The following is a 25,646-nucleotide window of genomic DNA, read 5'->3' as shown; positions in this document are numbered from 1 at the left end:
CTAAACTAGAAGCCTTTCAGTTACTCATTTATTCCTTTTTTTGGTGGTGGTACTAGGGATGGAACCCAAAGAGGCTCTACCACTGAGCTACACTATGGTGGGTAGTCAACCACCATAGAACTGCTTGTTTTAAAGACACAGTATGAGAAAGTAAGCTAATTACAGGCTCTGACTCATGATTCTTTAATCTTGCACTGACAAGGGTAAGATTTTTGGCTATGAAACATAAGCCCTTTTTATTTTGAGACAAGGTCTCGCTAAGTTGCCCAGGCTGACCTTGAACTTGCCGTTCTCCTGCCTCTGCCCCACGAGTACAAGCTTGAGATTACAGACATCCACCAATGTGTACCTGGCATCATTCATTCCGTATTAATAGCGTTTCAAGAGTAAAATTATCACACGGTGGTGTACAAGCCCCAACACCTGGGGAGCTGCCATGTTACATTCCACGAAGCAAACAGTGAGCTCAGCATCAAAGAACATGCAGTCACAGGTGGACAAATTCTTATAGGCCTCTTATTCACATGGGGTAGTCAACCACCATAGAACTGCTTGTTTTAAAGACACAGTATGAGAAAGTGACCTAATTACAGGCTCTGACTCATGATTCTTTAATCTTGCACTGACGAGGGTAAGAGTTTTGGCTATGAAACATACATGCATGTATTCGAAAGGCTAATGGCTGTTAGCTATACTAAAGCCAATCAGAATACATTATTTCATGATCAATCTTGAAGCAGGACCTTATGGAAAGGGTATAATAATTTGAATATCTCAAAAGAACCACCACCAAAAGGCACTGCAACTATTCAAGGGAAAAGTCAGGTGTCCCCAGTTCTGGATGGACCTTCCACACCTCGAGAGGTCGTTGAGCAGACTCAGGACATCCTGCAGAGCGTCATTTCCTGCAGCCTGGTTGCCACAGCACTCAGTGGCTCGGGCAAGATGGTTCGTGAGAAGGCTGGACACCTGCCGAGCCAGCCCCGAGTGCACAGCCTCTGTGGAGCCACCTTCAGAGGCAAAAAGAAAGAGAAAAGGCACAGTGACAACTCAAGGAAGCCATGTTGAGCCTGAGGGTGTGGTAAGTCCTCCTCTTGGCCTCCTGTATTAAAAGCTCTTCCCTTGACTAAATGTTCTTTACCTGGCTCAACGCCTCACTAATCCAATCAGTGTCTCCTCATTAGACAATATATACACATAAAAAAGTTACTCCAAAAACATCCAGTGTTCTTATTGAAAACCAAATACAATTAATCCAAATATGACAAAGGAACATGCACTCTAGGGAAGAATTACTGTTTTACTGGTGATGAAAACATCTTGATCCCCTCCTGCTCCTTTTTGGTATGTGGGATTGAACCCAGGGACGCTTTACCACTGAGCTTCATCCTCAGCCCCTTTAACTTTTTACTTTGGGACAGGGTCTAAATTGCTGTGACTGGCCTTGAATTTGTGATCTGCCTGCCTCAGCCACCTGAGTCGCTGGGATCACAGGCATGCCCCACCACACCTGGCAAAACATCTTTTTTTTGTTGGTGGTGGTGGTTGTTGTTGTTGTTTTTAAGTCATACTTTCCTCTTCTCAAACTCTCTGTGGTTCATTCCTGGATCAGGCTCACTGCACTTCCAAAACTCTTTAAACATCCTTTGTAAAAGCTACAAAATATTATTCATCATTTCTTGAATATCCCATAGGCTTTTGGATCCCTGAGCCTCCACATGCTGTTTATTCTGCTTCCAAGTCCTCCTGATCCTTCAGGAGTTGTTCACACGTCACCTTCTCTGGGAAGCTTTGCCTGATACCTAGCACAACTCATCTCTAGGAGCCTCTGTGCTTCCACAGCACTTTGTAAGAACCTGATGATGGCATTGATTGCACTATTTCCTCTGTCAGACCAAAGTTCTTCAAGGGAGGAACAATGCCTGATTCATCTTCTGCTGGCATATAATAAGCTCTCAAGTCATTAAAATGCACAGCAAATAAACAGATAAATCAACAATTTCTATTAAAAAAAAAAAAAAAGACCTGGGATACTGTGGAGAATTCATCCTTACATTTACTTTTTAAATCAGATTGGTCACTAAAAATATAATTTCAAAATATCCTCTTAAAAATGCAACTGAACAGCTATTTCATAAACCTGTCTACATAGGGCCTGTTAACAGTGTTGACAATTATCCTTTCAATTTTCTGGGGTTGCTACACCTCTTGAAGGTGCTAGGATGTCACTTGGTGCTACAGCATAGTTGTATTTCACAGAGCCGTGTTGGGGAAAGGCCTTCATGAGAGCCCATCCAGTCCTGTGATTTAACAAAGCCTTTCTCCCAAGCCCCATCCAGCACACACACACAACACACAATTCACCAGCACAAGAAACTGGTGAGTAGGAAGTTTCTCACCTTCCTCTTTTTCCCACTCGACACAGCGGTTGGCCAGCACCTGGAAGGCAGCCCAGGCCATGGTGGCCACTTTCTGCTTCTTGGTTTGTTTCTCACTGGAGCTGGACTCGGTCTGACTGCTCAAGCTGCACAGTCGATCCATGAGCTGGACAAGGCCACTGCGCACCAGGCACTTCTCCTCACTCCTGATAAGGGGCACAGGCACAGTGAAGGAGATGCAGCTGACCAACTGAGGGAAACTCGCAGGAAGTTCAGATTATCAAAGGTGCATGACACAGGTTGGTGTAAATCTTTGTCAACAACTTAGGATAGTGCCATGTGCAATTAACACAGAACTATTTTCTCATAATGGTGACTTCCTTCCTAAATAAGGAACTTCAAATTCTCATTTGTTCATACAGAACCAGCAAAGTAAAACTTGATGTAATCAATACAATGGATGCCATGAGAGAAAAAAACAATATATTTTATTATAAGGGGAGTCAAAGAATAACTCCATAAGCACTTGACGTCTTCAAACTACTATGTGATCCAAGAGAGGAAATAAATGCATCTATCCAAAAAATTCCTGCCAATGTGGTGGTCCATGCCTGTAATCTCACTAACTGAGGAGGCTGAGGCAGGAGGACTGCACGTTCAAGAACAGTAGCTACCACCTCCCAAAGGAGGGAAAAAAAAAAGAATCCTGCCAAGTGTATAAGTAATTTCCCAAGGACTTATTTTTTATTTGAACCCCCCTATCTTTATAATGTAATGTAATCCTAATGGCAGTAGAAACTCAATCATAAGGAATTTACATAGGAATTTTAGTTGTCTGTCAGGAGGAAAGCTTATTTGTTAAGTATTGAATAATCAAATAAAAAATTCAATTTTATAAATTCAATTTTATAAATTTTTATTTAATGAACTCTTATGGCACAATTTATATACAATAAAGGAATAAAGGGCATTTCCGTGCTTACCTGGTATAAGGTATGGTACACAAGAGTCCAATGCTATTTGCACAAGCGATAGGGTAACGGGCACACAGTGACACGACCGAAGTCATGGTTTCGCCAAAGGCTTCCTGAACCTGCTCGACCATCCCACCACAGGTGAGCTCTTCAATCCTGTGACACAGAAACCAAGGATAGCGTTCCTGAACATGTCGAGAACAGTGACTGGGGTTAGGGAAGCAAAAGAGTTCTTTCCAGAAACCCAGAATGCCCAGATAAATCCAGAACTGAAGGGACCCTGGAGATCATCAAACTTGGTGTTTGATAAACTACTGGACCATAGAAGACCACTGGTCAGGATTTCTGAATGTGCCTCAAACATCATGGCCCACACTCAAGAAAACTCCAGGAAATCCTGGCTTAGAGAAAGTTCAATAAGGTCCTTTACTGCAGAACTTCTAATAAATTTAAAGGACACAGCATCTCTAAGAGCAGAAAAATAGCATTCAATATTTACCAAAGCCATTTGATAAAGAAACCATTATTTGAGATAGGTCCACAATATCCCATGCAGCATGAATTCTATAAATGCAATTGTATGAGAAAACCAAGGCCCAGATAGATTAGCTAAGAGTCTTTTTCAAGTTTATACTTCAGATGGGCATGGTGGTACAGCCTGAAATCCCAGCGGCTCAGGAGGCTGAGGCAGGAGGATTGCAAGTTCAAAGCCAGCCTCAGCAAAATCGAGGCACTAAGCAACTCAGTGAGACCCTGTTCCCTAAATAAAATACAAAATGGAACTGGGAATGTGACCCAGTAGTTGAGTACCCCTGATTTTAATCCCTGGTACCCCCCACCCCTGCAAAAAGTTTATACTTCAACTGTTAGCAGGGTATGGGATGCCTGTTGATGTGAAAATAAGACTTTCAAAAGTAAAAACTCAAGATGGGATCAATTCTATAGAAATTAATATTAACTGAGAACTGAAGCAATCAGGACTTATCTTCAGAAATATGCAATATAATATTTTATGCTAGCAAAAATTTTACAAAGTAAAACTAAGGTGAGGTTTAATAATAGGGAATTGGTTAAAGAATATGATGCAATGCTATACAAACCCCCAAAACACCAGAGATGATACTGACAGAACAAAGAACAAACACACTAAAATATTAGCAGATGTTATTTTAGAATGATGGATTTACAGGTGGCTTTTATTTTAATTTTTTAGAATTTTCTGCATTTTTCAAATATTCCACAAATGACACTGAAAAATGGGGTGGAGAAAGGAGAATGCTGCTGTGTTGTAGAGAACTAACTCTGGAAGCAGCTGTGGTGCCCACCAGTGCTCCTCCCTGAATCCTCCCTCTGGGCACCCCAGGGCTGAGAGGGCTTGTGGCCAGTAGAGATGATGAGCCAGAGCTCTGACAAGGGAACAACTGCTCTCAGGACGGCGGTCTCTGTGGCTACGTGATGACCAAGAGCCAGGAAGTAGTGAATTGCCTGGCCTCTTCCAATTGACAAGAAATTTCCCAAGATATTCACTTTAACTTTTAGTTAACACATCTTTCTCTACCTGACCCTCTCCTGTGGTCCACAGTTCCTCAAAGAATTGCCAGGAGGCACAAGCAGCCACCAGCAATCCTAATTCAGGACAAGTAGAGAAATGCCTTTTCTATTTCTACTTGAGGATCTTTGAAGCCCAGCAGGAAACTCATACAGAAAAACTCTTCCCAAATTAGCTACAAAACCTTCTTCTAGCTGGGCATAGTGGTGCACACCTGTAATCCCAGTGGCTCGGGAGGCTGAGATAGGAGGATCATGAGTTCAAAGCCAATCTCAGCAAAAGTAAGGTGCTAAGCAACTCAGTGAGACCCTGTCTCTAAATAAAATACAAAGTAGGGCTGAGGATGTGGCTCAGTGGCCGAGTGCTCCACAGATGAATCCCCAGTACCCCCTAAAACAAACAAACAAACAAACAAAAACCCTTCTAGCCAGACACAGTGGTGCACTCCGTAATCCCAGAGACTTGGGAAACTGAGGCAGGAGAATTGCAAATTTGAGGCCAGCCTCCGCAACTTATTGATACGCTGGCCCAAAATAAAAAATAAAAAGGATTGGGGGGACTAGGGTAGCTCAATGGTAGCATGCTTGTCTTGCATGTGTGAGGCACTGGGTTTGATCTTCAGTACTACATAAAAGTAAATAAATAAAGGCATTGTGTCCATCTACAACAAAAAAGTGGGGGGCTGCTAAGGATGCGGCTCAGTGGTTAACACTCTGGGTTCAATCCCTAGTACCAAAAAAAGGGACAAAATAGACCTATTGTATTGATGTGAAAAGACAGATAACCAAGATATGAGTGAAACAATCATGATTATAGAAAGGCTATAGATTTATGGAAAAAAATGATATATTTTTATATGTGCAAAGAGAATTAAATAGCCATTTATACATGTAGTATTGATACAACAAACTCTTACTGAATAGAATAATATATAGACACTTACATTCTGTTATGTATACTGAGATTTTCGCAAAATCAAGTGCCATGTCTATAAAAATAAAATATTCTAGGGGAAAACATCAGCAAATGCCACTGCCTAGGTTCTTAGCCTGACAGTGACCTTTGAATAGCTCTGCCCATTCTGGAGAGGACACTAGTTTCTTGATTCAAATAAATTCAGATCCATTGTTTCCAGAGATGGTCTTTGTCTCCTTTTAATCCTATGTTTATTAACTGCCATTTATTAACAGAAACAACTGACCTGGGTCCTCCCTGGAGGACCATGGTCACTGGCCCCACAAGATGTGTCACTCCCCCAACGCGCACAGCAGCCGTGAGCAGCTCTCGCATGTGCACCAGGGCCTGCTTGCGCGTGTTTCCCCTCCGCCACCTCGTCTGTGCAGCAAGAAGGAAGCTGCTGCTGGACACCTGAAAGGCACAAGAAGGAAGAACACTGACTCCTGCTGTCTGTCATAAGACCCTCCGCGCTGTCAGGAACTTTTCATCTGTAGTCTGCAAAATGTGACATACAGCTTGGTCGGGATTGGTGCCAATGAAAGCAAACAGCTGCCCCAGCAGGACGCTATAGGTGGGCTTGTCCCTGCTGTCCTCAATGGCCAACGATTGCAGGAGTGTAAAGGAGCTGCTGCGGTGGCTGGTCACATGTCGACGCCTATAGGAGAGACAAACCAGCCATCAGTCTAACAAGATACGTGGTGGGGAGGGGGAGGGGGTGTTGTTTCAATCAACACATTCAGCAGCATGTGGGAATCCAAACCTGGCCATTAGCCATTTACCTCTGATTTGCTCTAGTAAATTCCAAATCTTCATTACCAATCATTTCTAGGTCAGAAGGAGCCGACATACTACGGAGAAAAACAGGCTGCCGGACGGCATGAGATATCACCTTTGTTTCAGAAGCTGATTTACAAGCTGGAACAAAAAGAAGACAAGGTTAAACTTCCTGCTATCCAATGTGTGAGAAGCTGCAGCAACAGCTAAATGTAACACAGAACTACCAAACGGTGTTTGGCAATGGGCTCAGCCATCAGTCCAGTTAGCACAGCACTGATGAATTTTAGGCCAATTTATTTTGTAGCTATCAATGTTCACTTCAGTACAAACATTATAAAAAGCAATATAGGACACAGGGAGTAACTTCTGGAAGCACTGATTTCTTTTTTTTTTTTAATTTTAATATTTTTTTTTTTTTGAGTTTTTCGGCGGACACAACATCTTTGTTTGTATGTGGCGCTGAGGATCGAACCGGGCCGTACGCATGCCAGGTGAGCGCGTTACCGCTTGAGCCACATCCCCAGCCCAGCACTAATTTCTTGATTCAAATAAATCCAGATACATTGTTTCCAGAGATGGCCCTTGTCTCCTTTTAATTCTAGATTTATTAGTCTCCTTTTAATTCTAGATTTATTAACTGCCATTGGGTGATTGCTCTCCTTTGATTATAGTTGATAGGAGTAAATATCACACTTGAGCTGGAAGGGGACTGACCCTATCTATTGGATATTCCTTAACCATATCAAGGAAGTGGTTATTTTATAAAAGAACATGTAAATGGGAGAAGACAAAACTATAGGTAAAAAACAGCTAAGAAAAAACAATGTTTAAAAAGTGGAAATGTCATTTTGTCTAAAGAATAGTTAGAAAACTTAAATCTAATAATTCTTGAAGAATTAAATTTATAGAATTTTATCTTTCAAGTTTTGAAGATACTACTGGTTCACCATTTCAGAGATCAAGAGCCATTTGGAAGCCTTACTGAGTGGTTCCGGTCTTCACACAGGAACCTCAATCAATCTAGGTGTACATGACCAGGAAGTGGTAAGTATACTGGACCTCCTTGGCATGTGATCATACCAACACTCAGTACACGTCTCTCTCCAACACCTGTATACATCTTTTGCCCCCCTTTGTTTGTTTCTTTCTTTCTAGGAGTACCCTGGAGTGAATTCTTGACAAAGTGGCTGATATCTACGTTATAAGCACAGTGGCACCAGAAGCCGTGAAGGGGTCTTAGAGAGTACCCGGTGTCTCTGCAGGGGTTCCCGAGATGCTCCTGGTGAGGCCAGACTGGGCCGCAATGGTGACATGCAGCAGCAGCTCAGCGCGGTTCATTAGACTTTTCACTAATGTCTTCGTTTTAGCCAGTGGATGAGAGGGCTTCTGAATAAGAGAATTCACTTCTTGTAGGAACTTCTCCCTATAAAGAAAGACTGATGTGCACTTAGTCCTCTAGCTTACCAAAACCATATTTTATTAAAATGACAGAGAAGATAGGAGGAAACTAAGCAAAAGAAACCTAATCAACATTGCTTACCCACCCCTTTCCGTATCCAAAGGTAGTAACTATAAACTCTGATCACTTTTAGTTCCCCTTCCTGTTCTCAATGCCTATGCTGCCTTTTGAAGGTTTAAATCAAAACTTCCAGTTTACCAAATGAGTTCCAACTCTCAAATATTTGAGGACTGTATGACATTTACAAAAGAATCTATCAAAAGACTAGATCTTCACAATTTGTTTTGAGCATCAAGGTGATAAATTAGTCTTAATAGTTATTAACATCACTAACCTCAGTGATAGGACCATGTTTTCAAGATCATTTCCATCAAAGGAGACTTCCTTCATTGAACACAAAAGTTCTAGTTCTTTCATTTTGTTCTAAGGAAGGAAAAATCAAGAAAAGATGGTATGCAGATCTGTAGAAACCAAGTTTTACTGTTAAAAGGAACAGAAAAGGTCAGGGAATAACTACCACCTTTGGTCCATAGTTCTATTATTTTTTGTTTTTTAAATATTATTTTTAGTTGTAGATGGACACAATATCTTTATATCTTTATTTATTTGTTTTTATGTGGCACTGAGGATCAAATCAGTACCTCACATGTGCAAGGCAAGTGCACTACCACAGAGCCACAACCCCAGCCCCCATAGGTCTATTCTTAAAGTACATTTGTAAGTTATTGTTTTGATATTCTAATGGTTAAAAATGGCATGGGTTGCTTTCTGAGGATTTCTCTGGGGATTATTACTCTGCTTGTGTTTTGTTTTTCAAGATTTGAAAGAAAATTTTGATAATAATGATCATTTCTTTAAACTTTAAAACTAATTGAAAATAATTATTTATATATTGACATGACTATTGACATGTTATTCTAATCAATTTTCATTTGATCCTTTTAAAGAATGAGTGCATTCCTGGCGTGTTCAACGGTTTAGGAAGTGACACTATCTCTGCACACACATGGCTATGCCTCTCTTCCATAGTGGCAAAGCCCCAATGGTAAATCACATCCTTTGCTCACCTCATTAAAATGGTAATCATAAAAGAAAGGCATGTTGTTCTCCAGTTTCCCCTGCGTAGCATCATCAACCTCACTTTGCCACTTCTGTTCCAGTTCTGCAACACTCTAACAGAGACAAAAATAAAACAGTGTGTGAACAGATGCAAAATGAAAACAAGGGCAATATGCAACTTCAGACATTGATTTTGTAACAGTAATTTAAAAATTTTTGATCTTGTTTCAAACTTCTCTAACTTTCAAGGAAAGAAATTACTTCTAACAGTTTTAAGACAGGTAAAAACAGCTTTCACTTACCTGCAGCTGTCTCTCCATGGCATTGAGTTTCTTAAAGGTCTCTCCCATAATTTTACATAGTAAGTCATATTCCTCAGCATGTTCTTCTTGATATTGGAAATTTATTAGGGATTGCAGTGCATCGACCAAGTTCAAGTGCTTAATAACACATGATACCACCATTTCCTCCATCACATCTGGCTGAATCACTTCCCTGGGATTACAATGGATGTGAGTCAGGTATTTTCCAGGCTCTCAATTTACTAGTACTGTACTTTGTATGCTGAAGAATGCAGGAATTGATTTAAACACATTAAATATTTGGCATATTTCCTTTATTACAATATTACACCGTGTATCAATGGTGCATTGTGGGGCTGTATGTTGACAGGTAATACAGCATATTCACTGATAAAACTCAGTTTTATTAGCCAATAAAGCTGAAAAATCAAAATTAAAGATGCTTCCCCTTATTATGATTTGTATATTTTGAGCTAGAGTCATCGGAATTGGAATAGGTCTAAGGATAAAAAAAGATCCTCAGAATCATTTAGCTACTAATTAATTTTATGTAGTACTAAGGATTGTGATATTTAATGCATATGGATATTTGGAATAAAAATAATAGTGTTTTCTGTATTCATTTTGAATTTCATCCATTCTAAATTTTTGTCTCAGAAGTGGCCAGTCTTGACTGGGAAGGCAGGCCAAAGGCTGCAAAACAGACATAAAACAAGAACACCACAAATACATTTGAAACTGTGAGCCTTCATGCTTCCTACTTTTTTTTTAAAAATACCTTATTTTATTTACTTATTTTTATGTGGTGCTGAGGATCAAACCCAGGGCCTCACACATGCTACTGCTGAGCCACAACCCCAGCCCCTCATGCTTGCCACTTTTGCAGGAATCAAAAATGAAGACATGGGGCTGGGGTCATGGCTCAGTGGTAGAGCACTTGCCTCGCATGTGTGAGGCACTCGGTTCAATTCTTAGCACTGCATATAAATAAATGAATAAAATAAATGCCTATCAACAACTAAAAAAATATTTTTTAAAAAATGAAGACATGGCTCTAGACTCTAATCAAAGTAGGGGCTGAGTACTAGTAGAAGGTCAAACTACCAGAGAAAAACTTAGAACTTGCCAAATTTTAGTGTTCGTGAGTCACATGGGAAACCTGTTAAGACACAGTTAACTGGGCTCCATCCTCAGAGTTTCTGACTCAGTAGGTGTGAAAAAGAGACCCAACCACCAAAAAATTCCTAGGTGATGCTAATGCTGCTGATCACTTTGAAAAATCACAAACTAGAATATTACCTGGTGGGGTGAGCTCTTCAGAGTTCTCAGTTCACATTAACATAACATTTAAAAAAAATTCTTTTTTTCTTGGTAGAGCAGGATATCAAATCCAGGGCCCTGTGCATGCTAGGCAAGTGCTCTATCACTGAGCTATACCCCCAGCCCTAAGTTAACATACAATTTAAGATTCATTTGCTAGACCAGGAGAAGAAATATAACCACTTCCATAGTCCAAATGGTTGATTTTTTTTTTTTTTTGCCATTGGGGAGAGAAAAATGCAACATACTTTATACTTGGTCTAAATTGAGGTCTAGCTCGCCCAGAAATTTCCCTGAGCTTTATCATGATTCCTGGAGGCAGCCGGATCCGGGGCAGGTCAAAGTAGTTCCCAACAGGAGGCACGAGGACATCCGAGGGGTAGGTGAACTCTCGGTCTTCCTCTATGGTCAGAGGCAGTGGAGAGGGGCTTGGGGTGAGGGCAGGCGAGATGACGCCATTGGCCTCCACCTGCCACTGGCACCTAGGCAGATAATAAAGAGGCTCTTCATGCTCTCAGATCAAGATTACTAGAAAGCTACTTGCTACTTGCAGATATATCAACATATGAAGGAGCTGATGTGTTAGATATTTATTCATCAAACCTTCTCGAGAGGCTAAAGAAAAATGAGCAATGTATGAAAGCACATTTTTGCGAATTTACCTCCTCCTCAACATTTTATTCTGAAACTTTAAACATACAGAAAAATTGAAAGAATTACAGGGTAAATATCCACATACCAACTGCCTGGATTCTACAATTTACACTATCATATTGGCTTATCACATATTTACCCATCCTTTTGGGGATCCCTCAATTTAATGTCACACTATTTGGATTGGAAAAAAACTTACGGCAGTTCAAAGACGTAAATTTAAATTTAGTAATGCAAGGGTCAGAAAGCACCATGGTGTAATTTTCCTCTTATTCCTCAGACCCAAAACCCATGAGATGGTCAGGCCATAGGCACAATTAATAGGGAAATGTACAAAAAGTCGTTCTCCACATAAAGTCCTTTTTTCTTTGTGGGCAAAACAAGCTCAATTTGAACCTTTTCATTACCTTTGTAAAAGTTTGGACCGCAAAAGCTCCTGACAGGCTTCCTCTTCTTTGGTAATTTCTGGTCCATTGTACAGGATTCTTAACATGGAACAAGCTAACACAGACAGACCTAAAGCCAGGTCCACCAGAAAGGGCAGGCCTCCTGAGACGTCCTCCGAGGACTCCTACAACGCAGACAGGCAAACCACACTGGTCAGTGGACACCGGCAGAGCTTGCGACCTGGTCTGCACCATCCCTACCATGGGGATTCACAGAGCGGCACTGGGTGTCATCCCTATGGTACCCAAGTCCAGCACCCAACATCGTCAGTAGGTGGCCGCACTGGAATGACCTCTGAGTGAGGTTGCATCACAATTCTGGAGAGAGAATAGCTGACAGGACTGCATATCACAAACAGCATGAACCATGTGCAAGGAGCCCAGATTGTCTCGGTAGCTCCCTCCCTGCTGTGCCCATCCACTCACAAATCACTATTTCTTTTTGTCATCTCAGTCCTGTGCTCAAACCACAATGCTTACAGTGACTGTACTGAGTTCATTAGAAAATGTTTGAGGGCCTTGTGTGTACAGCTCTTCTTCTAGGTGCCTGAGATACAGCACAGGGCAAAACAAAGATCCCTGTCCTCATGAAGCTTACATTCTAGCAAACAGTTCCCCTCTAGAGAGTGTTTGACTTAAGCAACTTCCCAGTCAAAATATATTTTTTTAAAATTCAGCAACTAAAGGGGTCAGTGGAACTCCATTACATTTATTTTTCTTTAAGTATTTTTTTAGTTGTAGATGGACACAATTCCTATATTTTATTTGTTCCTTTTTATGTGGTGCTGGGGATGGAACCCAGTGCCTCACACATGCTAGGCAAGTACTCTACCACTGAGCCACCACCCCAGCCCCTCCTATTACTCTTAAAACACAGAACCCAAGTACTTCTTTTCTACTGAGTGTTGGAATCTTCTTTGCCCTATGAGCAGATGCCAGAGTTAGGGCACCTCTCCAAGTCTTGAAGATGAGCCCCTAGCAATGAATTATTTCTGTGTTGCCGAACTGATTTTAGGTCACAGTTCATTTTACTCCATAAAACTATTACTAATAGTAATTTACTACAGCCAGATGGAAGAGATGGATGGAAAGCAGCCCTGTTTCCAAGGCAAATATGATGTATGTAACCAAGGCACATAGGAGAAAGTACATTTTTCCCACAGCAGCGGTTAGGTTCAAGTACCTGAGCGCGAACTGTGCACGCAAAGCCCCACATAGCTTTATCAGGAGTGTTGTGTTCACGGCCACTTCTCATTTCAAAGGAGAAGGTGACTGTATCTCCTTCCACCTTAAAATTTAAGGGGGGAAAATACACTTTAAAAACAAGACATATAACTTTTAAGAGAGCAATGAATGTTAGAGATTTACTTTCCAAAGGACCACAGAAATGTCTCACTCCTTTTCTCACTTGCTTTTTGATTCAAATTTCATTCTCTCTCATTTAGATGTCAACCTTTTAAGTGTCCCTTCTGACCAAGCAGCCTTAGGGACAAGGCATCTGTGAAATGGGCTATGACTGCCCAACAGTAGGCTCAGAGTAAAGATTAGTCAAATCTTGAGCATAATCCTAATGACGTTCTCATATTTCTATTCTTTCTGCTCTCTCTTTGCCTCTTCCCCACCTCACTGTGTCAAGAAGGCAGGCAAATGACAAGCTCTCCTGAAGTACTCTGTGGTGGGAGGCCTGGCTCTGTGATAGGGAACCAGTTCCACAAGTAAGAAGCAAAGGCAGTGAATTAGAGAGCAACCACTAAGGGTGCTGATCCGGGTTTGGGTGCAACCAGACTACATCCTGGAGATCATCAGCTGTCTCTGGCTGAGTTACAAGGGTACGTAATATTTGTCAATAAGGGACTAGAAACAGACTTAGGAGACATTTTGGGGTTTGATGGACTTCTGAGTTCATATTCACATTCTAGGCACATACTAATAAATAATTCAAGGGCCCAGATTACAAAGCATGGCCCTAATCGCATCAGTTTGAGAATGGGCCATTATTTTTCTCCAAAGGCCCTAATTCGTTTGAAAACATTAACTCTACACTTTTAAACTGCAGTGGCCTGTGGTTCTGGCTACTCAGCATCAGGAAGTCTGGGGAACTAGCAGACCTTTTAATGAACATGGAAGAAAATGCCATGACAACCTCCATCCATGGAGCGATCTGAGGAAGGGATCCCAGCTCTGGAGTGGACAGGGATCGGATATCCTATAAGTGAAAGGAGGATCATTCTGAAGGGAAATGGATGAGTTGACAGGTTTGGCAAGGTCCCACCTCAACAAAAGTCCCCATGACAAATGTGTTCTAGGACTATAGTTGGCATTTGGGTCCCTGAGGAACCTAGGTTCACTTTTCTTTTCGAGAAAGTGACCATAACTGGATACCATACCTTCACCAAGTCCTTCGGCCAACCAGTTCCTAAGACACTACGGCTGCCATATCCCAGAGTATTGCCTCCATATTCAGCAACCTTCCTACTGTTTGTGTTAGGCCCCGCATATATCACCAACTTCAAAACAGAAAATAGACTGTTAGACTGTAAAAGAAAAACAAAAACAACATCTACAAATAAAAAGGCTGCAAAAAATATTTGTTTAAAAACACATTTATAAACCAGGCACTGGTGTCATAATATAACTAATATTTCCTGAATTTTTAGATATAACTGATACTAGTGTCAAAGCAATCAGTCATTGGTATTACAGGAAAATCACAGAGAAATAACAATGATTAACATAAAAATATACTTTTTTATATTATCACACTTTAATTGGCTTGGGAATCTCCATTAAAATATTAATTTTTTTTATCCATATACATTTTCAAATGCTATTTTTAATCCTAATTATTAACATATAACTCATTAATAATAGGTACAGTTTGACCCCTTAAGACCTCCCCAAAATTAATAAACTGAGCAAATACAGATGGAAAGATGATAATATCTAACATAACAACAAAATAAAAACGTTAAAAAAAAAAAAAAATGAATACAGGATTTTAAAAAATGCAACACATTGAAAATAAGCCATATATAATTAGAATGCTGCTTAATGCTATAAAAGGAAAATGACACAAATTTGGGCCAGAAAGGGGGCTGCTGCTTCTTAGGTCAGCTCACATGTGTCAAAGACTTTTTTTCCTTACAGGCTGCACATTAATGTCCAGCTGGCTGACTTCCTAATCTGGAGGAGAAACTCTGATAGCTCATTTGGCATTGCAACAATTCCACAGGAGAAACAGAGCTCTGGCTTCTATCAACACCAAGCCCTGTCCCCGCAGTGCACTCTGACTACCTATACTGCACCCAGGTTTGTATCTAAAAGCTGCGTCTTTAGCCCTGGATGTTTATCATTTTGTGATTTCTTACCCTTTTGCTGACCCCAGCCAGAGACCTCTAGAAAAGTAAATGTACTTTTTACCCATGTAGTAAGCCTCTTTGTGCTCCATCACTAACACTAATGTCCACTGCAGGCATGAGTTAGCGCACATCGGAAGATGCAAACTACTATTTTTAAAGGAGAAACAAAATGACACCAACTAAAATGGCAACCTCTTCCACTTGCTCTTTAAATAATCACTTCACTTAAACCTAGGAAATAGGGGTAGCTAACGGCAGGAGCCAGGAAGCAGGCTACACTGATGCTAGGGGATATGTATTTTGAAAGGTCCACCAAAACCCGAGTTCTTGCTTCTTGCTCCCAGCTAAGGTGAATTCTGGAGAGAAGTCTTAAACTCCTCCAGACATCTGGGACTCCTGACTATACTAAAAGGTAGTGGGGAATCAATAATCCCAGTCATGTGTTTTACCACTCCAAGGCAAGTATAGTTAGGAAAGCCTTTATTTTTAACCTAAAAACCTCCCCTGGTGGAATTTAAGACCACATGTCCTCTCTGAGTTCACAGAGGACAGAGATGACACACAGCTAACTAGGTACATAAAAATAGCGTGTAGAGAGCTATTTTGTGTGTACAAAGCTATTAATCATCTAGTTGTTTTTTCATGTTATCTTAGTTTCATTAGCCTTTCCTCAGAAGTTCAACATGATGATTTATAATTAAACAATTATCAATAGAAGAAAATACTTCGGCCCCTAATGCAATTCCTATTCTTTGCAACAGTAAAACCACCAAGTTGGAGACTACTCTTCCGCAAAATCTATGTGGGCTCTGAAGTAATGGCAAAGAAGAACAAAATGTAAATACACATAAAAGAGAGCTTTAATACATCTGATTCCCTTCCACCTTTTCCAAAAAGATGCATGAGAAGCCCCAAGAATGGGGCAGTAAGACCTTTCCAGATGAATGACCATAAGGTATCTACAGGAATCCCAAGCACAGAGGGAAGGCAGGAAGTCAGCAGAATAAAAAGAAATTTCCCTTTGACTCAGAGTGAAGCTTCCGAAAGCTTACAAAGGTACGCTTTCAACTTGCCATTAAAACACTGTTGTTAGGCTGCAGAGGTGATTGCGCTTAAGTCCCTCAATCACTACCCTTCAAGGCATTATTTTAGGAAAGTCTTCCTAAAAGATATCTGGAGACAGAAATAAGTCAGGAATGGTGACCAGCAGCAAAGAAAAATAAGAAGCATCTAAAAAAATCAGCTTAGGCAGAATCAACAAGAACCCAGTGCTTGCTTACTTTGTCATAGTCATATTGTGAAGAGCATCTGCTATCAAATCTCAGATACAGGCAGCGAGCTCCTGGGATATGGACAGTTTCTTTAAACTTGTAGTTGTCCCTGACAGGGTGTACTGTTTCCACGGTTTTCCCAGCAGCCCAGGGGGCGGGAATCTTTAGGCCAGTGAGGAAGCCTGGCTCCTCTTTTTCTTCCAGCATTCTAAAACCAGAGGAGGAGAAAGTGGCTTAGCTTAGCAGCAAAGAAAATAATAACAAGATGGAAACGCAACAGAAACAAGTTCAGTAAATGTGCTTAAATTTCCCACAGAGTTTACTATAACACATTGTAACTTTTTGGGGGGTTGGGGCCTACCAAGGATTGAATCCAGGAGCACTTTACCACTGAACCACATCCCCAGCCCTTTTATTCTTTATTTTGAGACAGGTCTTGCTAAGTTGCTTAGGGCCTTGTTAAGTTGTTAAGGTTGGCTTTGAACTTGGAATTCTCCTGTCTCAGTCTCCCAAGCCACTGGGATAACAAGTGTGTGCCATAGCCCTTGGCACATTGTGACTTTTAAATACTAGCAATAAGAAGTATTTAAACATTTCTTGTATTTGAGGGGTCTCTCCCCCTTGCTACTGTTAGATGCTGTATACTCACATAGTAATATATAAATTAAGAATATATAAACTTAGAATACTATTTTATTTTTAAAGATTAAGTCCCATTGATACCCAGTAGAAGACCTCACTAACTCTCATTTACTCAGGGGAAAAAACAGACACTGTAAAAAACCTTTTAGGTTTGGCCATTTTCCAAATCCTTTGAAATTTCCTTTTGTTCATTTCTACATGCCAACTATTGAAAATCCATGAGTCAATGGGACTCCTGTTCACCGTAATTGCTGTTACAGAAAGGAATCTTCGAGAGCCCTTTTTCCTACTATCACTGAACTCTCAAGGTCTTTAGAGTGTGAGCTCGTGGAACACAAACTCCTAAGTCCTAAATTTGGCTGCCAAGGAATTATTCTCTTACTCTCTTTCAACTCTGTAGGTGGAGCCGAAGAGCTGTATTGTCTAATACAGTAGGTGTTAGTCACATGCAGCCATTTAGGTTTAAATCAAGGAAGATGTCAAATTCACATCCCTGGTCACACTGGCCATAGTGCAAGTGCTCCCTAACTACATGTGGCAAGGTGTTGGACAGCACAGAAAAAAGTTTTCATAATTGTAAAACTGGAAACAACCTGAGGTTCAATAGGATAGCACACTGTTCTTGAGAAACAGGGCAAATCCTTCCTTTCTGATCAATTACTTTTACAGACAGCTTTAGTGAAACATAAATGTTTCATAGATACTTGCATCCGACTTGGTAAGTTTGGACATTTGCATACAACCACGAAGTTTCCTTCTTCTCTTTGTAATCCTGCTACTCCTTCCTTGAGGCAATCATATTTCTGTCATTAGACAGACTGGTTTGTAGATTCTAGAACTTTATATAAATGGAATCTCATAGTGTTAAAAGTTTGGATCAAGAATGTCCCCTAAAGGCATGGTCTCCAGCTGGTAGCAATAGGAAGAGGTGGTGGAAACATCAAGAGGTGTGGCCTAGTTAGAGAATGTAGGTAACTGAGGGCAGGTCCTTGAAGGGTATATCCTGTCCTTGGCCCCTTCTCTCACTTTGCTTTCTGGCTGCCATGAGGTGAGCAGCTTTACTCTGCCAAACCTCCTAGCTGGGATACTCTGCCTCTGCCTCACCACAGCTCCAGAAACAACAAAGCCATGTGCACTGACACTGTAAGCCAAAATAAATTTTTTCTCCCTGAAGTTGTTCTGCTGAAATCTATTTTTTTTTTTTTTTTTGCCACATTGACAGAAAGCTAACTAACACACATAATATGTGACCTGGGAAAATCTTGCTTCTTTCATTGAGCTAAGTATTCTGAGATTCACATACAAATGCACCTATATCCACATGTTGCATGTATCAAGAGCTCATGTCTTTTATTGCTCAGCAGGAGTCCACTGTATGTATATGTCACAATTCGTTTATCCATTCACCTACTGATGGACATTTGGTGTTTCCAGTCACGAATTATTCTAACTTAAGTTTTTATAAACCTTCATGTCGAATCTTCTAATAACCTATTCTTTTTTTTCTCTTGCATGCATACCTAAAAGCAGAACAGCTGGGTCACATGGCAGGTGTATATTTAATTTTTTTAAGAAACTTCCAGCTGGGCACAGTGGCTCTTACCTGTAGTCCCAGCTATTTATGAGGTTGAGGTGACAGTATTATCTGAGCCTAGGAATTGGGGGCCAATCTAGGCAACATAGTGCCACCCTGTCTTTAAAAGAGACACACACACACACACACACACACACACACACACACACAATGCAAAACAACCCCTGCCAAAATGTTTGCCTAAATCATAATATTTTACATCTCCATCATTAGGGTATGAGATTTTTGGGCCAGTTTTGAATTGATCTCTTAATTCATGGGAAAACTTATTCTAACTTGTTTCTATAAATCTATAAATTAATTCTATCTGTAAAATTTTGACCCTGTATCTTTTTCCTTTTTTCAGATAATCTTTGCTAAAAATTATTGTTGTAAAAGGAGTATAAGGCTTTCACAGAAAAAAAGAAAGCAGCAGTCCCATTACCTCTCATCGGGGAACAGCCTACACTTCTGGTCGGATGTGCCACATGGGAAGCAGCCCACTTCAGCAAACACTGGACACTGGGTTTTAAGCAGCAAAGCCGTCTGCAACATAAAACCATGGGTGCATCTTTAAGTGTTTATTGTCAGTCACCTGGATGGTACTAGAGACAAACAGAATTTCCGCTTGAATCACCTTTTTGCAATCCCTGTCTGCTTTCCTTCACTAAGAAATGCATTGCTACTGAGGCCACTGAACATCATTTTATTTAACACATTTATAATGGTTACTCTTAGATGGCGAGGACTAAATGTAGTAGTAGGTTTCAGTTGTGTTGTACATTAACCTTTTTACAGCCTATTGACAACAAAAACTTGCTGACAGACTACAGTCAGTAATTTAATCCAAAAAACAATAAAATGTGTTCCCTTAACACTCTAGCTTGTTTTTAGAGCAGGATGTTTTTCTTAGTTTCTGAAAGGCGTAATTATGTTTGTTGTGTCTCCTGCGCCATGATGCAGGCTGGCTGGAGAGCAGGTCAGTGGGGTGCTGGGGGTCCCACCTGGCTGGTGTAGAGCACCAGCTGTACCAGCTGAGGCATCAGGGCGTCGGCCATGGTCAAGGTCTGCAGATTGGGGTGCATCAGGGAGGTCAGTAACACTGGGAGAAGGTGACCGAGCATAGTGGCCTTGGTAACTTGTTCCAAGCCTTTTAACCTACAAAAAGTTCAAGAAAACACACAGCCTAAGCAATGCCTGAGCATGTAGAGAAACCCCTGATATCATCGGTATCTGACAAATTCTTTTAATCATGTCTCCTTGAACTAGTGAAATAGTTCTGGCAATTCAGTCCTCAAATTTCCTACCTTCTACCACTAAGGGAGAGGGGAAGAACAGAGAGTTATTAATAGATTGCACTTTCAACCTGTGATTTGGCCAAAAAATTTAGGCAAGGCATTTCATAGCACCTTCAAAGCATTTTACAAATGGATTCTAAAATGCAAATGCCTGCTCTAGGTGGTTACTAGCTCGAAAGTTCTCAGCCTCTGTGGCTGCTGGCTACAAGCTGCTTACTGTAGCACTGAGATTCCGAAAAGGATAAAGTGAATGGCCACAATACTGCTTCACCTGCCTTTGCTGTGAAAGCCGCTCCTGGCCTTGAGTAATTGAGGCTCATGTGGGCCAATGCTTTTTATTGTGGTAAAACACACATAAAATTTACTATCATTAAGTATACATTTTAGTATTATTAAGTAATGTGCAATCATCACTACCAGCTCTGTAAAGAAAAACTCTATGCCCATTAGGCAATATCCCCCACCCACCAACAGTCACCATTCTACTTGCTGTTTCTGTGAGTTTTTTTAATTTAAAAAAATTTTTTTAATTTGTTGTTTCTATGATTTTGACAACTCTTAACTAGGATGACTCAGTAGATTTTTAACTTCTCTTTAAAATCACATTCTGAATATTCCCATCCTCTGCTAGGAATTAAGTATGCAGGTCCCCCAAAGAAAGAAATAGGTCATGTAAATTCTCTAAGCTAAGAGGACATTGGTGTTGAACACAGAAGTAGACCTCATGTCTCCAGGCTACATATTTTAATAAGCCCCAAGGCAACACCTATCTGATTATATTGTTCTCAGCCCCCAACTCCCATTTACTCTCTGGAAGTTGGTGAAAACCAAGGATGTGGGAACCAACAAAAGTACTGAAACAAAAGTTACACTGCAGGATTGTTTTAGATCAATATCTCTAACATTCATATCTTCAAAAAACATAGTACGCAACTCATTTGTAATAGCAAATGATAGCAGGAATTTTAATGTGAAGTGCTAAGAAAAGGACTTGTTTCTGTGAAGGGAAGGTTACTCCCTATATTGGTCACTCCTATATTTGAAGAAATCAACTTTCAGTAAAGTCTTGAGATATCATGTTAACATCATCTTTTGTATAGTAGCTGATTATCTGTATCACTAAGCCACTTCTCCTCCTGGAAGTAAGTGGGCGTGGCACCAAGCTAGACAATTATAAGAAAGGCCAATTGGGGAGTGATGATGGAAGTTCCAAAACTCAGAGTGGAGGCCGTTTTCCATAACCTTGAGGGCCCTGGAATGTGGCTGATGGCCTAATCTTACCTAAAAGCATTCTAAAGACTTGAATGGCATTTGGCTTTGAAACAGTTGCTGTTTCAATCTATTCTCTCAAAAATGCCTCTATATTGAATAAACATTTGATGTTCCATTCTAAAAAGGTTTCACTTTTATAAGCAGATTTTTCTCCCTAAAGAGCAGCAAGTCAGTTTCCAATCCATTTCCTCACCTCTGCTCCCGATCTGCTATGTCACTGTTTATGAGGGCAGTGGTGACCTGCTGTAGCATTTCCAACACTTCATCACATCCAGTCAGGATTTGGGTGGCAAGAGCCAAAATACTGACTTTTAGCTCCTAGGTAGAAAACATCATAATATTATTTTTAAGGTCTGTGATGAATAGTCCCTCACAATGACAACACGAAATGATATATTTAATGATGCATTTTGAAATGAAATGATGAGGTGGCCAAAATAAGCCCAAAGCAGTAAGTTCCTCTGGGATGGCCAGTAGCAATTAATTTGGGAGGCTACGGTCTAGAGTGTGGACAGAAATATGCAGTATCTCACAGGGAGCACACTGCGTGCCTAGGAGAAAAGGCCTAGCTCCCATCCCATCCAGCACAAGAGAGCGCCTGGTGGCCAGCCCAGAAACTCCAGGTGGAAGATTGCCTTGGGTGGTATGAGGATAGCTAAAGAGAAAAACAGAACAGTAAAAGGCGCATGTATAGGCGGTGGATAAAATGAGACAAAAAAACAACATTCTGAAAAAGTACAAGTGACCTTTCACTTAATATTTTAAACCTATTATGCTTAAAATTCAGCAAGTTAAAAAATTCAGGTGCTTATGGGCTATTAAACATTAAAAATTAAGAATTCCTGGGAATACCAATGAGTGTTTTAAGAAACACTAGTTAACATCATAGAAATGTTTACAAATATTTTCTATTAAAAAATACGACCAAACTAACTTTAGGTGACATCTATGTGTTCTCACTTTTTCCCTAGAAATACTAGACAATTGAACCTATTCTACCTTTACTAAGAATCTATATTTCTCTCCATGGTTTAATTAAGGATTTATGAAATTTAGCCTTTCAAATAGAAAAAAAACACCCATTTTTTTTTGTTGGGATTTCCTAGGGTCTTTTTTATATTATTATAATAACTTTTATCTTAACAAAAGGAATTCTGACCTGTAGAATGAGCTGAACTGTGCCTGAAGTCACACTCATAGTATCAGTGATTATCTAACAACCAGGTGAGGATTAGTGACCTTATAAGCAAAATGCTATTGTCCCTTTTTACTAATTAGGAAACCAAGGCAAGAAAATTTAAATAAATAGTATCAATAATTCAAATTAAAAATTCATGCATGTCCACTGTTTAAAAACTGGTCATAGGAGACAAACTCGTGAATGCAAACTAGCACATCTGGTTTATACAATACATGTGCATAAAGGACTAAGAAAGAGCAAACTGCCACAGTTTATTTGGCTTCCTCGGGAGATTTTCCAGTGTGTTCAAGTCAACAGTGTAAAGAAGAATGAAGTTCTCATTGATTTCTCTAATTTTCCCACAGAGATGAAATTTTCATAATGCAAACAACCACCTTGAATATCTGTCAAAGTTATAACCACTGCTAGAAAAAAAGTCTTTGGACTGCTATAAATTTTTGTCCTGTAGGAACAGATGATCAAGTTTACATAGAAGCTGACCTAAATTAACAACAAAATGAAATGAACTATATAGGTTTAGAAATTAAATTATTTAATACAATATTGAAATAAAATTATCACCTTTTAAAGTCATCTGGGTTGAGACTATAATAATCCATTCAAAATATCAAAACTGTTTAAAATGTTATGCTATCAGATTTTTATATATATACATATATATGTATGTATGTGTTTGTGTGTGCATGTATGTATGTGCGTGTAGATGTACATAAACATATATACATATATCTATATATCTTGCAGGTGTGATGAGATCACTTGTGAGTGCCATATTTTACAGTTCTTAAAAGATGAAAATAAACATTAAGGCACGAAAAGACTGACAGGAGCACATGGATGACACATTATGAAAGTGTCACAAATATGGTAATCACTGTGCAATGACATAAAGATCTATGAAATGAGTGGCCTAATACCTCTCACAAGAATATAGGTTACATGGTGAATTCTGACATCATAATACACAGAGATTTAGCTGAGTAAGCTGTGCTTCACATACTGGGTAGAAAGCATTGTTAAAATCAAGCTTGGTGTTTACCTGTACCTTCAATGTCTCTCCCTGCAAGGAGTTGTCACTGTCATCGTTCTCATCAGGTTTAATCAAAATAGTGTTACTGAGAAGGTGATTCTGAACTGCCATCAGATAGCGCAGGCAGGAGGATGCAGCCTTTAATACAAACAAGGGCATTTAAATGATCTAACCCTACTCAAAGAAGGGATCATGTAATCCTCATGTTTTCAAAAGATTTTGACAAGAGAAACAAAAAGAGAAAGTACAGTAAAAAGACCAAGTTAGTTTCTCAAGTGATTTGTATAGACATGGCTTTCAATGACAGACTTGGACACATTTACTGTTTGTCTTCTGTTGCGCAATCCTCACTAGTCATTCAAACAAATCTTTCCTCTTAATACTTCTTCTTTCCCCATTGCCATCTCCCATAGAAGACTCTACACAAACCCTTAAAAACCTTTTAGTTCCTATCAGTCTCTGCAAAACACTAATAGTTTAGAAAACAATGCTAGACTACTGAGGAAGGGGGACCCTCATTAGATAAAAGAAAAACCCCCAAATTCAGTCAAACAGTTTATTGCATCAAGCCATAAATTGTAATGAAGTCTTAGTAAAAAGCACTTCAAGTGGATTTTTCTAGTTCTATAGTTCTAGGATAAGAACAGTCATTCACTGACTTTCATAAATTATTTTCAGTCTATCTTTGTAAAGTGACTGTGTGTCCACACACACCTCTCAGTACAGTAAAATGAAAACAGGGACATTTGATATAATTGTGCTTTCAGTAAATACATTTTTACTTACAGGCACAGTTGAAAGGAGCTTTTGAAAATCATCTTTAGAGACAGTTTGGCACTTGGTGATTAAAATACAGGATTCTCGTACAACAATCTTCAGAATGTAGTGTAAAAGTTCATCATTTAGTCTTTAAAATGCAGGAGAAATGTAACAATAAAATTTTGATGGTTTATTAGTAAAAGGATAACTTTCATAAAATTGGTCTGAGATAACAAATACAAGATACAAAATTAATTGACTATGCAAGCAAATCATCTTATTAAATAACAATGCTAGCAACTAGGTAATATCTAAGCCAAACATAGCAAAATGGTACCCAATCACCTAATCAAAGTATTTTATAAATAGCACAGAAAAATGACATCTCATTCCCTCTCCCCAGCTCTAACACACATAGCTTCTTTCATAGTTCATCAATTTGCACCGCTTCTCCACTAAGATTTTTGGAATGAGTTCCACTCGTATTTTTATTAAGTACTTTCCCTGGGCGCAAATTACTTTACTAATACAACTTACATGTCCTATTATCAGTTCTTAGGACAACTGTAGAATTTGTTATCTTTCAATTGATCCAGTCTTTTCAGGTTTAACATGCTAATGACCCCATTAGCTATAACTAGAGACAAACACTGATCAAACACATTTAAATTAAGTATTCAGAAGAACACAAAGAAGAGACTAGCAGAATAACATAACTGGTGTCACCTGTAATGATCATCTTCATCACTGCCAAATCGGTTGTTTTGTAGCTGTTCAGCTAAATTGGTTAGGATCACATCTCGAAGCTGGGACAGTCCACTGTTTCTCTCTCCTAACACACAACAAAACTCCATAAAGTACCCTGATAAACAGCACTTAGAAAACTGATGTTATTTTTTAAAAGTTTTTAAACAAAGTATAAGTCAACCACCAAGGGGCACCAGGTATGGCAGATTTATATAAAACAACAGAGGCAAAACTACATTGCAACCAACTGGAAACTGTTTCTAGCCAGAGCTTCTTGATTTAAGTGTGACTACCTTCTTGATCTATCATGAAGTGTGATTTGTAATTCCTCCAATTAATTTTGTTTTTAAATGCATAGTATCTTTAACATACCTTTGTTATTATTGTTCAGTCCAACTTGAAAAGTTGGATTTAATGTGTGAAAAAATAATTAGAAATCACCCCAAAATCATTATTTTTAATTGGTAAATATCTACAGCCTGATATATGAAGTTAAGCCTTGGAAACAGATGGGCTTATAAAGCTAAAAAATACATAAAACATGATTTCTGCTTTCAGTCTGGCTAAGGTGTTGGTATCTATGCAAATACATTTTTAAAATATGATAACAGATAAGAAA

General features: G+C 39.5%; 1 protein-coding gene across 8 annotated transcripts in view; it reads right to left on the bottom strand.

The window, feature by feature from the left end:
* Positions 1 to 25,646, bottom strand: part of Hectd4 (HECT domain E3 ubiquitin protein ligase 4) — a 177,402-nt gene that overhangs the window by 62,154 nt on the left and 89,602 nt on the right. For 4 of the 8 annotated variants that reach the window (XM_071617043.1, XM_071617024.1, XM_071617027.1 and 1 more), the window contains exons 15-35: positions 25,007 to 25,112; positions 24,308 to 24,428; positions 23,531 to 23,659; positions 21,484 to 21,608; positions 19,725 to 19,878; positions 19,166 to 19,266; positions 16,515 to 16,713; positions 14,263 to 14,409; positions 13,059 to 13,163; positions 11,837 to 12,000; positions 11,024 to 11,257; positions 9,456 to 9,648; positions 9,162 to 9,266; positions 8,429 to 8,517; positions 7,883 to 8,058; positions 6,638 to 6,773; positions 6,372 to 6,513; positions 6,103 to 6,269; positions 3,362 to 3,508; positions 2,400 to 2,584; positions 857 to 1,010 (exon numbers count right to left, since the gene is read on the bottom strand). In XM_071617043.1, coding sequence (XP_071473144.1) covers positions 857 to 1,010; positions 2,400 to 2,584; positions 3,362 to 3,508; positions 6,103 to 6,269; positions 6,372 to 6,513; positions 6,638 to 6,773; positions 7,883 to 8,058; positions 8,429 to 8,517; positions 9,162 to 9,266; positions 9,456 to 9,648; positions 11,024 to 11,257; positions 11,837 to 12,000; positions 13,059 to 13,163; positions 14,263 to 14,409; positions 16,515 to 16,713; positions 19,166 to 19,266; positions 19,725 to 19,878; positions 21,484 to 21,608; positions 23,531 to 23,659; positions 24,308 to 24,428; positions 25,007 to 25,112 — 3,079 coding nt within the window. The remainder of the gene's footprint in view (positions 1 to 856; positions 1,011 to 2,399; positions 2,585 to 3,361; positions 3,509 to 6,102; positions 6,270 to 6,371; positions 6,514 to 6,637; positions 6,774 to 7,882; positions 8,059 to 8,428; positions 8,518 to 9,161; positions 9,267 to 9,455; positions 9,649 to 11,023; positions 11,258 to 11,836; positions 12,001 to 13,058; positions 13,164 to 14,262; positions 14,410 to 16,514; positions 16,714 to 19,165; positions 19,267 to 19,724; positions 19,879 to 21,483; positions 21,609 to 23,530; positions 23,660 to 24,307; positions 24,429 to 25,006; positions 25,113 to 25,646) is intronic. The other 4 variants (XM_071617032.1, XM_027923206.2, XM_071617030.1 and 1 more) reach the window with 3 other exon arrangements.

The sequence above is a fragment of the Marmota flaviventris genome, chromosome 1 (assembly GCF_047511675.1).
Source record: "Marmota flaviventris isolate mMarFla1 chromosome 1, mMarFla1.hap1, whole genome shotgun sequence".
Lineage (NCBI taxonomy): Eukaryota > Metazoa > Chordata > Mammalia > Rodentia > Sciuridae > Marmota > Marmota flaviventris.
This window is presented reverse-complemented; position numbering and strand designations above follow the sequence as displayed.